The 17634-nt window shown below is 40.1% G+C and overlaps 3 protein-coding genes across 12 annotated transcripts in view; 1 reads left to right on the forward strand and 2 right to left on the reverse strand.

The window, feature by feature from the left end:
* Nucleotides 1-7: 7 nt before the first annotated feature.
* On the reverse strand, nt 8-4243 carry rmnd1 (required for meiotic nuclear division 1 homolog). 2 transcript variants are annotated; one of them, XM_026339454.1, is made up of 12 exons: nt 4055-4243; nt 3377-3863; nt 3191-3296; nt 3009-3084; nt 2616-2655; nt 2429-2529; nt 2236-2342; nt 2088-2152; nt 1202-1278; nt 881-1001; nt 666-782; nt 8-559 (listed from the first exon to the last, which is right to left on the reverse strand). In XM_026339454.1, exons 2-12 carry the CDS (start codon nt 3809-3811, stop codon nt 527-529), a joined length of 1278 nt encoding a protein of 425 aa, XP_026195239.1. In that variant the 5' UTR covers nt 3812-3863; nt 4055-4243; the 3' UTR covers nt 8-526. The 2 variants fall into 2 exon arrangements, with proteins under 2 accessions (XP_026195239.1, XP_026195238.1); XM_026339453.1 differs by having other exon boundaries at nt 3377-3891.
* Nucleotides 4244-4814: 571 nt separating this feature from the next.
* ccdc170 (coiled-coil domain containing 170) lies at nt 4815-8372 on the forward strand. The gene is made up of 8 exons (XM_026339440.1): nt 4815-4981; nt 5153-5332; nt 5505-5795; nt 5884-6084; nt 6163-6336; nt 6489-6725; nt 6984-7187; nt 7431-8372. The coding sequence occupies exons 1-8, from the start codon at nt 4955-4957 to the stop codon at nt 7701-7703; spliced, it is 1587 nt and encodes a 528-aa protein (XP_026195225.1). The 5' UTR covers nt 4815-4954; the 3' UTR covers nt 7704-8372.
* Nucleotides 8345-17634, reverse strand: part of syne1b (spectrin repeat containing, nuclear envelope 1b) — a 65841-nt gene continuing 56551 nt past the window's right edge. For 3 of the 9 annotated variants that reach the window (XM_026339324.1, XM_026339328.1, XM_026339323.1), the window contains 18 exons: nt 17335-17501; nt 17003-17165; nt 16468-16655; nt 16222-16372; nt 15936-16118; nt 15578-15715; nt 15232-15423; nt 14817-15144; nt 14262-14330; nt 13399-13526; nt 13180-13306; nt 12834-13045; nt 12558-12758; nt 12295-12423; nt 11935-12147; nt 11675-11767; nt 10713-10771; nt 8345-9028 (listed from right to left, as the gene is read on the reverse strand). In XM_026339324.1, the coding sequence (XP_026195109.1) occupies nt 8785-9028; nt 10713-10771; nt 11675-11767; nt 11935-12147; nt 12295-12423; nt 12558-12758; nt 12834-13045; nt 13180-13306; nt 13399-13526; nt 14262-14330; nt 14817-15144; nt 15232-15423; nt 15578-15715; nt 15936-16118; nt 16222-16372; nt 16468-16655; nt 17003-17165; nt 17335-17501 (2985 nt within the window). In that variant the 3' untranslated portion in view covers nt 8345-8784. Of the gene's footprint in view, nt 10772-11674; nt 11768-11934; nt 12148-12294; nt 12424-12557; nt 12759-12833; nt 13046-13179; nt 13307-13398; nt 13527-14261; nt 14331-14816; nt 15145-15231; nt 15424-15577; nt 15716-15935; nt 16119-16221; nt 16373-16467; nt 16656-17002; nt 17166-17334; nt 17502-17634 lie in introns of all 9 variants that reach the window. The other 6 variants (XM_026339332.1, XM_026339327.1, XM_026339325.1 and 3 more) reach the window with 5 other exon arrangements.

The raw sequence follows: 17634 nt of genomic DNA on the forward strand, positions 1-17634 counted from the left end.
ATTTGCAAACATTTAAAACATAACTTTATTTGATCTTCTGAAACAGCACTCCAACTTCATCAACATGATGCATCAACTTTAGTTGAATCTGAATTTATTGGTGCATTTTGTCATCTTTTCTCTACAGCTAGTGTTTTAATCAAGAATTATGGCATAGGTGACTCACATTCAACATGTCTTTCATCAAAACAAATTCAGCAAACAAACGTGATAATAAAATTGTGGTCGGTTGATACCAATTGTTCAGTGTCTCTGATGCACTTTATTCACTAACTTGCTGAAGCAGTATACAGCAAGTTAGTATTTGGAAATTTTGAAAAGATGCTTAATCCTTGATCTTCAGCAGTAACAAATAAATAACAAAACAAATTCACAAATATTTAGGTCCTCTGTGATATGATTTCAGAAAATACAGTCACATATTACAGACAGTACATTTGTACCTCTGTATAGCCTTGTATACCTTTGTCCAGCATTCTTTCTTTGGAGATTCTGTTGCCATTTGTAGAATTGTTTGAAGAGCAGCTCAGAAGATCATTTTTGCCAGTTCAAACATTACCTACAAGGAACACAAAGCAACAGATGTACAGTACAACTAAAAAAGCAGTTGTTGACAATAAGACAAACCACAATATTCTTAGGAAACAAAAAGATGTTTATGTTACCTCAATAGTAATAAGGATGACTATCATCCACTCCAGCCTCAAGCTGTGTTTCTCACTTAAGTGGCTCCTCATCAGGTCTGTCAATTGTGTGCAGTGTTCCAGCTTCTCATTCACAACCTAAAAACACAAATGGATGTTCCTGGTATCATGAGAAAAGCTGGGAAAAAAGCAACTGCATCACTTTACAAGTGTCCAAGTATATTAGGTTTGATTACATTGACCCTGCGGTTGATGCTGAGGAACTGGCAGGTCTTGTCGTATAGTTTTTCCAGATTTTCTCTGTCCCAGTAAAAATCAGGAGTGAGAAGCAGGTCAGACCTCAGGTTTATACAGTGCCTGTCACAAAAGATGGACATGGTAACTATCTATACTCTATAGTTAATATATCTAAAACAACATATAGCTTTGGCAGTTACTGACAACAAAGGTAAGAAAATTAGCACAGATGAGTGGCGATCAAGAATATGAATGTAATATACAGTATTCATGTCGCTGCACAAAGAGGCCGCAGTTCCCTCTAAATCAACTGAATTTACCTCAATGTGAAAAGCTCTCCTATTTTCTGCATAACCTCTGCAGAGGACAACTTAATTCTTTTGCCAGACCTCAATGTCTGTGAAAAAAAAAGACATTAACATTAAGGAAAGAATAATAGATCTCACAAGTTTATGCATAATTAAATGTTGCTATAGACTGATCACTGGGGCCCTGCAGTCATTTTCTCCAGCCCTAGCAGACAACACATTTAACCTGACCTAATGTACCTTTAAGCTGCTTTTAACTCATACACGGAACCAAGTAAATAGCACATACTTGGCAGCTTATTTTTACATTCCATTTGCTTAGGATAAGCTGGTCAACCCAAAGGTAGTAGCCTAGCAGTAATCCTATTTATCTAGCTTCAATAATATATAACAGTCATAACAGAAAATGGCCAACCCATGAACTATAGCATCTTTAAGTAAAGCTACACCTGAACATGAAGCACATGTTGGGTTCTCACCAATCCATTTAACGAGATTTGATGAAATGGAAGAAAATCATACAATAAATTGCTCCTTGCACAAATATAATCTTACCTGTTTCCATTTCCTACACTTCTGTCCAGCTAAATTTCTTCCCATTAGCTGTTTACACTGAACCCTGTGCATGCTGTACATGTCCTATAGTTTCTAAGTGATGTAAGGCTGTAAAACTGTCTCCTACACTCCAGCCTTACTTTTGTACAGTTCACTTCAGTTAAACTACTAAGGAAGCTGCAAAATAGCTTTTCCTTCCAGGATCACCAGGATGCTAATGTTATACTTACTGCCATTTACTAATCGCTGTTAAAATTTATGATCTATATTACTCACAAATAAGCATTAGAGAAAATCAATTATTCATAATCTCTTGCTCTTTGCCGTTACGTGTCCACTGTACCTCAGGTATTGACTGAATTGACTCTACAAAGTTGTCTAATGACACCTCCCATATCGCCAGCTTCACTGGAAAAGAAAGCACAAGGTTAGAGTTCTATCAGGAAACAATATTTGCCTTCATGACTTGCAGTTAAAAGGTAAGCTCTCACCTGACAAACATAGTGCATTTGAAAATGCAAATTTCTCTAGAACAGCTTCATGTTGGTCCATCTCATCACTCAGAATAAAATTGCCACGTTCAAGCTTTGTATTTCCCCTGAGGGAATAATGATTTAGGTTTTACACAAACAACAAAATGTCTGCAAGTACAAGTATACAAATAAAAGGTGGAGAGGAACATACGCTCCAACAGCGTAGTTAATTTCTTCATTTTCCCAGTGGACTAATGCTACTTCGTAAGGTTGGATCTCATGATTTTCCAGTATTCTCAAAACCTTTTTCATCTGTAAAAAGTTACAATTACAGTCTTACAGGCACTTATAGAATTAGTTAATAAAACATGATCATTTACATAATCGTTTTCACCTACCGTCCTCTCTTCAACATTCCAGAAAACTACTGAGCCTTCCCTGAAATTTCAAATTGGGAAAAGTTAAGATTTACCGATAACTTGGGCTAAGAGCTTGGAATACCTTACTTGAGAAATTTAAACATAATTTTCTGAAACCTTTTTTATAGACAAACAAAAGCACTGAACTAAAACTTGCTTACATAAACCACATTCTGAAGTGAATGTATGAATAAGATCAGGAAATACTTAACCACGGAAAATATAGAAATCAAACCATGCAAACTGAGCCAATTTTTAATAGTGGATACAAAAGACATATATCAGTTCCGAAAACAGATTGAATACCTATACATATTTTAGCATTGGATTAAAAAAAATAGTAAAACTGATAATATAATACTTTATTTATACCTGAAGAAGAACATTAGAGCATTGTCATCTGGTTTTGCAGTCATGTCTGTACTTATCACAAGTACATTTGAGGCATCTGAAATTAAAACATAATTGTCATAAATGTGTTAGTTGCTCCGAGCACAACGCTCCACGATTAATTCCCTGCAAACCTGTAATTAATGCACAATTTTGAGTCATACCTCTTGGCAAATCTATCTCACTGAAGCCGTGGCTTATTAAGTCATGGCAAAGTGTTGGCAAATGATACTGATCTGCTGTTGCAAAAGCAATACATTGCATCATCTCCTGCAAATAAAATACAGGTTGGATTAATAGCTGGACAAAAAAAAAAAAAGGTGTATCAATCACTGATCTAGCTAAATTACCTTGTCCTCCTTTAGAGATGGCTGATTAGTCCTAGATGGTTGCTTAGTCCTTGGCCCTTTGGGAACCCTTTTTCCAGGTATTGTTGCTGGGTTTAAACTTGATTTTAACACTGACTTCACGAGGTCTGATGTATAAAAACACTTCTGTCCACGTCTGAATGTAGCCACTACCCCAGGGTCAGTTAGCAAAGTACAGCTAAGACCATCTAAAGCAGTTGACGCATGTCTCAAATGCATCTGCTGTTTGGCTTTTAAATAATAATTGCTTCTTGGAAAGATGTCTGGGTCAGACCAGGTAGAGAAAGTCCTGCGTTTGGATTCATCTTTGTGTGGCTGGGCAGAGTGGGAGAAACTGGCAGAGGCACAGATGCAGACTGGTGTCGTCCTTACAGGTCGCTGGACTGTCAGTCGGAACCACAAGGTCCGGAGAAGCATCTTCTCAAGGAAACAGCTGCACAGGCGCCACTGGAAACTGGTATTAGTGCACCTTCAGGGTATATGCTCTTATGTAAAGCCTGAAAAGAATTACACAACCTTGTACACAGACTATACATCTATTTTAAAATGCCTATACACTTTAGATATTTAAACTTCACATAAAAAGCATGACTGACCCCACACGTCAGCTAGCTATTAGCTAGCATTAGCTATTTAGCTAAAGTTACACAGCTAGCTTACCGGTAAATGAAAAATAAGCGATTCAAAACAGGTCGACGTTAAAATGAACCCAACGAGCCAGAAAACATCTATTGCACACACTATTAGGTAATAATACAGCTTTAAACTTCACATTTACAGCCTGACACACTAAGGAGTTGTACTTAATGTTTGCTAATAAAGTTGTTTCTGCTCATTTCCTGCTGTGACGTATTAGTAGAGGTGATTGTTGCCCTGAGTCGTGACTGTCAGGCTCTATTGAACAAACTACATATTAAAGAGCAAGTATGTCTCCTGTTTTCTTAAAATCTAATGGTTATATTTGGGTTTGGGTTACATTCATTCATTTCTTCATGATTTAAAACTCGTCTACTTGAAAAACCCGAGAGGGAAACAACAATCTCATTACAGTGATAATATAAAGTATAAAAGTATAAATATAATAAGTAATTATAAAGGGACACATTTAAACAGTAACTAATTTAAAGGTGAGATTTACTGTATCCTAGTTGCTTTACATTGTCCAACTGGGTAGTGAATACATAAATATTCTTCTTTAAGGCTACCTGAAAGTCACGGTCAGGGCAAAGGACCACACTGCGTTGTAGTGACCTTCACATGGATCCAGGTCGACTTTAATATTTGATTGTATTTCCTTTTATTTACATATATATTATATTTCATAATTGTTTTTATGTGTTAAATACACGCAGTATAAATTATATTGAATACTGCATTTTTGCATCCAAAGACCACTAATTTATCCCTAATTTATCAAGTGTCTAAATGTCAGAATTGTCAGCTACAGCACTCTGTGTGGCAAAGTGAGGTATAGTCTGTGTTTAGTGTTGCCAGGAAACTGCTTTGAAACAGCAACAGGTATCTACTGGACACTGACATCCCCTGCAAACACCTCTTATTATGGAAGTTATGGAAAACCCTGATGAGGTATGTTATGTTAACACAACAAAAACATTAATTTTCCTCTTTGTGTGGTAAATTACATTACACTTTAAAGTTGTAAGTTCCTAATCAGGCTTAACTTTTCCATTACTCAAATAGACATACAGGTAAATTATGTCTTTATAATAACATTTCAATGTCAATTTTAAATATCAGGTGGAGTCTAATGAGAAGGAGAGGCTGAAAATGAGAATTGGAGTTCTGGAGGAGAGTGTGAAGTCCTGTGAGATGGAGTGCAAAGCTAGCAGAGAGACGGTGCTGAGGCTGGTGGCAGAGCTGGACCGAGAGAGGAGGAAGGCTGCAAACAGTGCAGCAGCACTCGATTCACTGAAAGTGGTACTAACAATACCTTCTAACTCCTGGCATAGGTTTACAGTAAAGTCTGTGAGCGAGTCTGTTTTTTGAATTTTACTGATTAACTTATTAATTGATTCCTCTAATATGTGATATAATTTTAAATATCTGACAAAAGTTTTGTGACTCCTTGTTTTGCTTTTGACTCTGTCAGGAGTTAGATGGCCTGGCGGTGGGAAGAAGGAGTGTTGAGATGGAGACACAGACCTTAACCGAGAGAATTGAGGCGAGCAAGAGAGTGATAGAGGCAGCAAGACGAGAGTCAAACTGTCTGGAGAAGCAGGTGAAGGAGCTTGAAAGAAAGCTCCAAGCCAGCCAAGAAGAGACTCAGGCAGCCGAAGAGAAACTACAAATGTTCCTGAAAAAGGTGGCAGGCCTGCTGCAAGTGAAGTCTGAAAATCTTATTGTGCCCACAGAGAGAGAGATTTTACAGAAACTTGATAAGGTGAGAAACGAGAATCACGATTTCTGATATAAAACAATCTACTGACAAAATGTCTACTAAAGAAATACACATACTCTGATATAAACAGACCATGACAGAGTTGGAGGCCAGGCTATGTCGTATCACCCAAGAGCTGAACGAGCGGACAGAGCTCCAGCACGGAGCACTGCAGAGGGCTCAGCTTGCAGAGCAGCAAGTGCAGGACCTGAGGGAGAGACTGCAAAGTCTGGAAACTGAGCTGCTGACGGCAGACGTGCAGCGCGACGGGCTGCGACACAGCAAACAGCAAGTGAGTGGAGTCACATAGTCATTATTTCAAATAAGGTTTTAGGTCTTTAACCATAATTACTCACTTTCTGTTCTACAGTATGAGGAATTTCTAGAAAAGCTGTCAGAGACAATGAAGGTCGACAGTATTGCTGTGGATATAGGTTTCGACATGAGGCTTAAACTCATCCTGTCCCGTGCAGAACAACTTGTCAAACAAGAAGGAGCTGCTCTAATGGAGAGCAAAAGTCTGACCTACAGTCTACAGCGGAAGGTAGCCAACTACTGTCATCTAGAACATGATTCCTGGGTGTTTTATTACCTTTAGACATTGCAAACCACATGCTTATTAGCATGGAGGCAGCTATGTGGCCATGAAGATACCATTTTTCTGAAAGGTTCTTCTCTAAATATTCCTGTCTCCAGGTGAAGTCACATAAGGAGCAACTTGAGAGCAAAGGACTCCACATCCAGTTCCTAAGGAAGAAGATTTCAGAGCTGGAAGAGGAGAAGAGGAGCCGATCAGCTGCAGAACAAGAGGAAGGTCTTATGGAGACCCGGAGACTACAAAGAAAAGTGGAGCGCCTACAAAATGAGCTAAAGGCCGCCAAGCTGTCCAACACTGAGCTCAAGGCCCAGCTCACCCACACTAATGAGCTCAAGGTAGAAGGGAAAGGGGTTCTGACCCAAAATCAATCCAGAGGCATTTTCACCTCATAATGTTTAGTGTGTTTGTACAAGATTTTGGAAATGGGTAGATGGAAATCTTTTGTATTTATGCCCTAATTATGTAAAGAAAGTTGGCTTCAAAATAAATAGTGTAGAATATTTATATGTATCAGAGTATTTAAGAGAAACAAGCCAACATCATCATCTTCAATAACAGTTGTTTCACTAAACACCTTTGTCTGACGTGCCAAGTTGAAAGTGATGGAACAGAGTCAGACCATGCAGGAGCAGAAAAAGAGACTGGATCAGCTGATGGAGGGAAAGACCAAGTTGGAGAAGAAGCTGAGCACAGTGAGCTCAGACCTGCAGAGCAAAGAGAAGAAGACCAGGGACGATCAGCAGCAACTCAACACCCTCAGACAGAGCCTGGCTCAGCTGTCTGACAGGGAGAGGGAGGTAAGGGAATGAGGAATAGGAATACGTTTTGCACCAACAAGTTAAAGGGTAATACCAATTTTCCATCTATAGTCGTACTGTATGTGCTGCACTATAACACATTACACAAGGTTCAACCTGTTTTATCTATACATTTATAAACTGTACCTTCTGTGGTATCACTTGACATCACACTGTGAGGCAACTGATTACAGTTGCATTATGGATCATGCTCTTCAACTTTTGATTCATTTCATTTTTTAGCTGGTGGATTTCCAGATGGTGGTGTCCCAGATGCTCGGCCTGGATGCCACCACGTTGGCACACCCAAATTATGAAATCATTAAACTGCTGGAGACTTTTCTTCATACTCATCATCACCACCACCACCTTCACCATCATGTGAATTTGCCCTGGCACTGTCCTACTCACCTGAGGCCTCATCTCCATCCTCAAATCCAGGACCTTCCTAACAGTTCCTCCTTAGATGTTTCAACTCTCAGGTCTACTTGTCAAGATGATGCAGTTCCCCTTTAGGAATCCTGTATTTTACATAATACTTATCCAAAAAGCACTAAAAATGTAAAGGTATTATTGCTGTATACATAAAAGTATATGAAAACTGATCTTATAATCTCTCAAATTAAATATTAGAAATGTACAATCACATAAAAAAACAATAAAAAGACAAATATCAAAATGAGGATTTGGCATTCTTTGTTTTGATGGTCGCATATACATACATTTCTCATATTATTTTATATACATGTTAAATAATACAGGACTGTTATACATTTGATACTGAACTGATAGTCATACAAAAATTACAATATTTCTATATGTCATAATTCTCCCTCTTAAAATTGTCTTTTCATTATTTTTAAAAAATAAAACAGCAAAAATGTATAAAGACCATGGATGGCTGAGATGGCTTTAAAGGTTAAACTCTTGTTTGCCTGACTTTGATATTAAAACACATAGCTTGGCTTGAATGAACTTTACGTGAATCAATGTAATTCAAGTTAATAATCGACTGTTTACCACGCACACACACACACACACACACAGACACACACACACAATGAAGGATGTAGGTAAATAAAAACAAAGGTCAGAACTGCATGCCAAAATACAGGTAAAAAAATAATTGCAATGTACGATATATTAAATGTATTCGATTTTTTTTTTTTTTTTTTTTTTTTTTTTACAAACTTTTGAGATACAAGCAAATTCACAGGCTATATATCAGCTGATTAACTTTGGTGCTATCCACTGACAGTTCCCTTCAGAGAAATACCACATGTATACGCCACTGAGTGAACTGGTCATTCATCCAGCAGATGTCCACTCTGGGCAAAAACTATTTCTTCAGTCTTGTTACACCAAAGATGCTCCTTAATTGACACAGCATTACACAGAGTAACATAGTGAGACGCTTGATCCTATGTGCTACACACAAAGATATTAACTGTAGATGACTGGTGTTTTTCTGCCATACAAATGGATGACCAAGATCAGTTTTTGCTCCCCACATTATCTACCATTTAAAGGATATCAGCGTGGGTCTAATTCAGGTCATACTGATGCGATACTGGAATGAAATGCTCCAACACTAAGGCTACACTGGAGGTGGTCCGTTTATGTAGCTGAGCATCGGGTAGAAGGAATGAGCAAAGTTGTTGGACTGAGTGCAGTAGTCCTCCTCAGTCATGGGCAGCAGGAAGGCGAGGATCACTAACAGGAGCAGGAAGAGCTGGAAAGGCAACGCCACCCAGAGGACGCGCCACAGAAACGACGACCTACGAACGGGCGACGTCTCCGTATCAGAAGGGAAGGAAGCGGATCCAGCGTCGCTGCGAGACCTGCTCACACACACACAAGCAGCACAGACTCAAGTTTAGTCACTCGGCAATCGTCGTGTAATAAAAACATTAAGAACTTGTCATATGGTTTCCCATCTACGTCCCTAATTTCAGAACAGTATAATCACATCACAACAGCAACTTCACCAAAATAAACTCTGCAAAAATAACTTACAAATTCAATTTGTCTGATCCAATAAGCAACCTTGACTTCTGACTACTCCCTAATCTAATAGCCTTCTCTACATTTGCTTGATTGTTTAAGTGTCTTCTATCAATTTTCAATCCAAATAAGATCTCAGTTCAGTGACAGGAGAAATGCATGACTGTGCTTTATAAGCACCATGCTGTGTTGGACAGACTTTACCAACATGGTCCAAAGCAATGTTGGAGCAATGTTCGACAGTGGTCTACATGCTGACTGAGACTGAGTGGAGAAACACAACTACAATGACAATCACAGAACAGTTTTCAAAGCATACATACAATCTTTCACCATACAATTACATTTAACATATGAGCTTGCATTCCTTTGCAAAAGGTGTTAGAATAAGAGACAAAGGCATGCGGCAAGTATCAGCTCATATACAGACATTTTCTGTGAGGACTCAGAAAGTTTGTGTCCTGTAGAAAAATGCAAAGCATGCCAAGGCAAGAAGAGAATAGCCATTAGAAACAGCTTCTCTGGCAAGGTAGTTTAGTCAAGTAATGGTTTAGGACAAAGCTAATTCACTTGGCTGCTCAGTATAGATTGATACCTCTCTGTTCTCAGAGCGATATATATATGAATCTAGGTCTAGGAGCTAAGCTAAACTTTTAGCATAAAGACTGGAAGCACAAGAAAATAAATAAGCAAACTATTAATTCACTGTATTATTTACAGTCACCATCACCCTCAGTAAAAGCCACCATTATTTAAAAAGTACTTACTGTGATAAAATAACTTGTATTTCTTTTTTTATTACTAAAGTCGCCCCTGACTCTAGGAATGCATGGACATTAGTGATGTATGAATCACACTCAGGTTTTCTTATCCTGTTACCAAAAGTGCCCCTTTACCACTTTAACAAATGGAGACCTGAGCGGCAAGACTCACAGATGACAGACTGAGGGGGGGAGATGGTGGATAGAAAGTGAGACAGCAGCAGCAGAAGTAGAAGAAGAGATGTCACAAGAGAGAAAGAGAGAGCAAGAGGAAGGTAGACTGAAGCCTTTGCATTGTTCATTGCAGACATTTACTGGCTCGGCAGTTTAGGAGGAAAAAGGAGCGCGTGTGTGCTCAGTAACAGCGAGGAGGTGTTAGCTGTAGAGAAATATTTGTGTTATACAGTTCTTAGGAAATGCCCCTGGTTAGCGATATTAAGCAGCCAAGGACACTGGCGGAGAAGAGGCCTAGCACCATTCCATGTGGACTCTTTTATTAAGGATGAGTGGGCTGCCACTCGTCTCATCACCTAGCCTACACAGAGCATCTAGACGTACAGAAGATGATGGAATTCACTGTCATGAGCTGCTAATCTGGCACAAGCATTAAAAACTGAAATTGGGATTATTACACTCTTCAAAACAACACTATCGTTTAAGTCTTGGGCAGAAAGAAAAAGCGTGAATCGGCCTCCCAGTGCATCATGGGCTGATGAGTTCCATTATCTTCTGGGTGTGCTAGAAACCAACAGAAAGGTACCTGTGGTGTGGACTGCTCACAGAGGGTCCAGGCTGTGACAGACTACATTTGCCCCGTTGCTGTTTGCAATGAACAGGGGAGGTAAAAGAAAGAAAGTATGTTTCAGTCCAGGCAAATCAAGACAAAGCTACCGATGAAAAGAAATCCCAAAATGAAAGAAGAGCAGTAACAAAATCATATGTGAGGGTGATCGATTTTGTGACCTGTGACATTAAGGAATCTGGCTTTTCAAAGTGTATGACTACTTTGAAGTGCGTTGGCGTGTGAGTGGAATACAGTGATTGCAAATAGGAAGCTACAAATTGTGCAACATGATGCGTGAATATCTTTGGTAACATGACATTTAGTAACAAACACATCGAATAAGCAGGGACATGCTTATTTGAACTGATCTTTACACTAGTATTTCTTCCTCATTCATAAAGCCTACAACAAAAAACAAACTATATTATCATGAAATCACAATTTATATCCATGTTTTGTAATTTTAGCATTTCATTATAGCCAGTATTCCCAAGAATAACACTATAAGGGTAAAAAACTAAATTAGAATGAGACGAAATCAGAGGAAAGTCTATAGGGAAGAATATTTTAGTTTGGAAATACTGGAAGTACAAAAAGTTGCAGTTAAATAAGAACTGAAAAAACGTCTACCAAAAAACAGGAAAGAGTAAATTAAGAAAGTTAGAAACAAAGGATTCCCCACTTCTCTTGTAGGATTTGCTCTGGGAATAGACAACATGCAAGAGGAGGAGTAAAAGTTCAGAATTCAGAGGGAGGGAGTGTAAAGCAGGGTTGTGAAGATGTAGAGAAGTGTGAGGAGAGATCTTGGGATGACAGGGGTGAATCTGGTCTTCAATGGGGCATTCGGGGCAGTTACAAGTCTCTATGCACTATCTCAGAAAAGGTTACCAGACCTGGCTTCTCACAGAGCAGCATTTGCAAATAGGTGTGAACGTTACCGAACGTCGCCGACTCGGCGTGCTCCGTCCTGATACAGGACTGAGGGAACCGGACGTGTCCAGCTCATCAGCAGACGACCAAGAGGACAGATCCTAAAGTGAAGGTTTACCCACAGAGAATAAGATGGTTAGAGATGCTTAATAGATCAAACAGTATGTACATAATCTCAAATATCTCTGTTAAAAAATTAAGTTTTCTGTTTCTGCCACCACATGAAAGTGCTGATCTCTTACACATATATTTATATATAGATTTCTACCTGTTGACTGCTTGTGATGTCCAGAATCTTGGCGAGCTCTCTGAGGTCTCTGGTGACTTCTTTTAGCAGAAGTTTGAGGCGGTTCCCAATAACGTGAACCTTCTCTTTGGCCTCCAGGCAGTCGCTGCCCTGAGAGTTGACCAGCAACTGGAGGGACATGTCCTGTAGCGAGGCGACTTTTAGCTGCGAGTCCAGCAGCTCCTGGCGGATTTGCTGTGGGTTTTATGTATTTAAACATTAATTCTAACATCAGTAGAAGCAATAAATTCACTTATGTATCTGCTGAGAAAATAATTGCTTCATTAATATAATTACACATTGTGTCATATTGATGTAATCAATAAGTCAATAATTCATTACCGTAAGTGTTTTATGATGCTCATGGAGTGTATCACTGTCCTGGATGGGGTCAATAGGAACCACCTCATTCCTCCTGCGGTCAATGTTTTCCAACCAGAGCAGCAGACCGTGACTCATCTCATGGAAGTCCTATTGATTAGATGGGGATTCAACTAATGTACACGTGTTTTAGGAATTTCATATTTACATAATTATAATCACATATCAGGCTGCTGGACTTGACCATTCAGGGTTCCTATCTTAAGACAGCGACCGCCACTTACTTGACACTGCATGAGAGCTTCCTGTAACGAAGACCTCCACTCATCCAATGAGCTGCCCAGTTTGTCCCAGTGGTTGTTCATGTCTTTCAGTTTGACCTGTAGCTCTCGGGACTCCTCTGTGTCTGACTGCACAAATTCAACACTGCACAGGTTGATGGACAGCACGATGGCCTTGCGCTTATCATACGCCTTCTGCAGCTCCTGTAGACAAACATTTACATTTAACAAATAAATCATACTCTAATCTATATAAAAAAAAACAAAAAACAATAATACCTTGAGCTTTTTGATGCGCATCTCAATGGTCTGGATGTCCGTGCTGAGGTCCAGCCTGCGCTGCTGCTCCAGTTCATCCTCCGTCTCTCTCAACCACATCCAAACTTTGTTCAGGTCAGAGTTCAGCTGCTGCCACTGCTGTTGACTCTGCTTTGTGCGGATCTCTTTGCTAAGGTCCTGAGCCTGCAGGAGTTCCCAGCGTTCAATCACTCCTGGGGTGCACAACGTGAAAATGGTAGGGTGAAAGAAAAGGACACGCTATAAACGACCACTGAAAATGATCCCTTTCAACCTTTCATTTATTGTAGGATATCTGAATGCAGAATTGGTTTTGGTGTATCATTACCAGATGTCTGGGACTCTGAGCTACTGGGGTCTGCCAGTCCAGACACTGTGTCTTCCTCCTCTTTCAGCTCAAAGCCCATCCTCTTCACTGTGTCAATACTGCCACGGCATTCACCCAACAGTCGCATCTATAGAATGACAGTACATTAGCTTACAGGTATCATTATTATCAAGTACAAGCTGGCATGCAATCCTCATCTCACTGTAGTGTTACACGTACATATCCCATGTATGAGCCATCCAGCTCTGTGCTTATAGGAGTGCGGCTGTGGCTGCTGTCCGTTTGTTGTGGGTGGAAACGGCTGACATCCAGAGGTTGAACATGTGAGTCTGTAGAGGCAACTTCCCCTGTTGACACAACATCAGCTGGTCACCTCACCAGAATATGATTAAACATTCAATCATAATGACTACTTGAAATATGTTCACAACCCAAGGCGCCGTTCAGACAGAGAAACAAGCTGCTTGGTTGTCGTGCTCATCATGGTGCCTAATGAAGTTTTAACTTTGTCCCACTTCCTCCTCTATGACAAAAGCATCCTCACTGCAGTCCTTTAGTAGTAGTCAGTCTCATTTGCATCAGGGACAAAAACAGCATTCATTGAGCCAATGTGCCTCTGTGTGAACGGACCATATGAAATTTCTACTTCAAACTGAAAATTCCCTTCAGCAAGAAGTGCACAGTTCAGACTTAGTTCACCGTGACAGTAAAACAACATGCTTTTCTGAAACACAAAAACGCACATACAAAAATCCAAAGAGGTTAGCCACACAGCAAACTGCAAGTAAAAGAATGTAAAGGAAAAAAGCCAGTTAGAAAGGGTTAGGCTGAATTCCATTTCAATTCTGCTGATTTAAGGACCAAAGCAGAACAATTTATTTGAAGAAATAAAAATGTAATTAAGCCTATCCCCCAGTGTTAGAAAGTGTTGGCACTGGTTACAATGGGTGCCCCAAATGTGAGAGTAAATCAACACAAATCAAAGTGCAGCTGATGAATAGACTACAAGTGTGTTATCACTCAGAGTGTCGCTGTTATTTCTGGCCCCAAACACTGGTATGCTGGGGTTCGCTGTTGCCTACCAGTGGAGGACCTCAGTGTTTGTTCTGTAAGTTTAACATAGGCTTCTGGGCTCTCTGGGATCACTACATCTGGAAGAAACATTATAAGTACACACATTCAGCAGTGGGTATTACACTGTTTGACTCCCAGAACTGATCAGTTTTGGCATTTTCTTGCTGTTCTTAACTTTATTTGATGCATCATAAGATGATTTTCCATGCAGATACAGTAAGTAATCATTTACAGTAAAGACACCACAGACTTTGTTTTGTCTAATTCTTTAACTCCTTAAATTAACTCTCCAAAGCCATTTTGTATTTTAAAGCTGTTGTACCATCAACCTTTCTTTGGTTTTATTTTTTGGTTTCTTGCTCCTCCTCTGTCTGGACTGATAATTGACACAGACGTTTGAACTTCAGTTCAAGTTATCTCTTTCTTCTCACAGTAATGTCCTATTTTGTAACATAAATGCATGTTGTGTTTGTCACAGACATCATTGTTGCAAACAACAAAATTGGTAAAATCAGAAAAATCTCGTCAATTTTAAGCAAAATATTGTGTGTTTGGAAGCTAACCTGATAAAGTTGAGGCAGGACGCTGCAGGAATTCTCCCTCCTCACTCTGCTGCTCTCTGAGGGCTCGGCTGGCGCTCTCCAGACCACGACTCAGGTCGTAGTCATGGTCCCACTCCAGGGGGATGGAGTCCACGCTGGCTGGGGTGTCCCTGCCTGAGCGCTCGGTCCGGAGCTGCGCTGCCAGGGAGGCTGAGCGGCCGGAGGAAGGCAGAGGTGACAAGAACCCGTCACCCAAACGCTCGCCCCAAGGCAGGCTGGATAAATCACCGGGCTCGTCAAGCTCCAGCTCACGGTCGGAGAATGACACTTCTGTATCATCATCTGTAAGCTAAAGAAAAATGCATGACATGTGTTGATGTGATTAGAAGATGACAAATTATAAAAAGTCTCTTATACTCTTTAAAATAGGTCTTACAGGAAGCCGAATTAGCTTTTTGTAGTAGCGCTCCACACGACCAAACACTTCTTGACAGTATCGTTGCAGCTCTTCCAGCTCCTCCTCTATGACGGCGGCATCAAGAGGCTCGCTCTTCTCTATCAGGGCCTCTCCCTGGTGGAATATATGCTCAATCTTGGCTGTTGTCAGGGAAATCTCCTGCTGGAACGACTGTGGGACCGGAGAAGCATCAGTAGAGAAACACATTCGTTAATAGAGCTTTTTTCTGTTTCAATGTCTAAATTAAAATCGTGCTCATTACTGAGTTTTAGGTACTTTTTGACTATAAAAGACAATAAATATGACAAACATGTGACAAACCTACCCTTAGTTGTTTAATCTTGGCCTGAATGTCACACTCGGAGAAGTGTTCAATGTTGGTAAGCTGCAGGTCCATCTCTGTCAGCCACACCAAGATGCCATCTCTAGCTGTTTCAAACTCCTCTCTCTGACTAATAAAATGCTGCATATTTAAAACAGAGACAGTGGTTAATGCATAAACTACACTTAAAAAAGCATAAAGCATTATATCAAATGCAAATAAACGTCTGTGGCTTCATTAGCTATTAACAGGCAGAACGCAGGTGCTGCCATCTGGCAAAAACTGCAAATGAGAAGAGAACTTACTGATGCATGTGATGATTAAAATTTGCAATAAATAAATAACATATCAACATATACACCTTAAGCCTGCGAAGGATGGATGCCACCCTCTTCTGCAGGTTGTCCCATCGCTGATTGACATCGTAGGCCATCTCTCTCAGACGACAGGAAGAGTCAGTGCGGTTTTCTCTGGCTAGTCGCCGATACTGCTTGTTGATTAACTCCAGCTGGGTCAGGCCTTCGTGGACCTGCCTCTGAAAGGTCTACAAAAACACATCCAGACACGCATTGTTTCTTGTCTGTTAATACAGAGTAAGGCAAATACTGAGTTTAAATTGTAAATAGTTTACACATCTGTATTGGTACCTCAAACTTCTTAAGTTCCTCCTTGGCTACAGTGTACAGAACACCAGAGGAGTTGGGCAGAGCTGCTGTCTTTTCTGAAGTGGCCAGCCACTCCTCAAATCTTGCAAAATCGTCTAGGAATTTCTGCCATAAACGCCACGTCTCCTCAATCCTAACAGAGAGAAATATTAGTTAGCTTAGGTTGGTTAATGTAATGTTTACACAAATAATAAACAAAACATCAAGTGGGTTTCATCATCTTATTACTTGAGTCTCCTCTCCATAGACAAGGCACAGATGCTCCGCCAGCGGCGATCAAGGCTGCGAGTTGCCTGCTGGATGGAGTCGCATTCTGCATCAGTGGCGCAGGCATCACAGTCGTGCAGAAGAACCTCACATAGATTTAGTACTGATGCCACTCCTGTACTGTGTTTCTCTATGTCGCGCTGGAGCTCCTGACGGGGAAGAAAAGAAGGATGGAGATTGTTAATTTCTAAGTGCGGGAAACCGTGAAAGAGAGGAGGGTAGAGAGAGAAAGAGGTAAAAAATAATCCAACATAGAGCTATAACAATGACTTTGGATTTGTTGATTTAATTGAAAAATCCCTCCATAGATAAATACAGTCATTGAAATAATTCAAGTACAGATTAATAGCTAATTAAACAATATAAAATATTTCTGGATATTGCTGTCCCATTCCCATTTCAGCAATAACAACATAAAATGTATAATAATACATATATAATACAGTATATTCATATTTTAAGCACTGTATGTATTTTATGTACTGTAATATGTTACCTGCTGCAGATCAAGCTTCCTCTGAATCTCCTGGAAGTCACAGGAGTCGTAGGTGATTGGTTTAGACAGTTCAGTCTCAATGTGAGCCAGCCAGGAGCGCAGGCTGCTCATATTCTTATCCAGCTGCTGCACAGCCACCAGTGTCTCTCTCAGCTTCTTTACTCTATAAACACAGACAAGCTCATTTTATTTATAGAACAAATTGTAAATAAACAGGCAAAGTGCTTTACAGAGAAAAATGACAATAACATAATTTATGAAACTCTGTGTGCACCATATCATCGATCTCTGCATCTACAGTATTTAAGCAAGACAGGTGTGTGTCTTCTCACCTGGCTCCAATGAGGTCCAGGAGGTGCTGCCAGCGGTCGCTCACTTTGTTGAGCTTTTGTTCAATCTCACTCGCTTTGCTCTGGTGGCTGGCCTTGGCCAGACGCTCTCCCAGCTGGTGCAGGTGTAGCTTGTTCTCCTCAGCCACAGTGATCTCCTCCTGGTAGTCCTGGGACACAATGTGATACACAAGTGTGTAAAGATACTACAATTAAACGTTTGAATGATGTACAGATTGTCAGTCAAAAGTCATTTCTGCAATTTGTTGCAGAAGCTCAATGATCAATGAATATGTACAGTTT

Source organism: Anabas testudineus, chromosome 22, assembly GCF_900324465.2.
Source record: "Anabas testudineus chromosome 22, fAnaTes1.2, whole genome shotgun sequence".
NCBI lineage: Eukaryota > Metazoa > Chordata > Actinopteri > Anabantiformes > Anabantidae > Anabas > Anabas testudineus.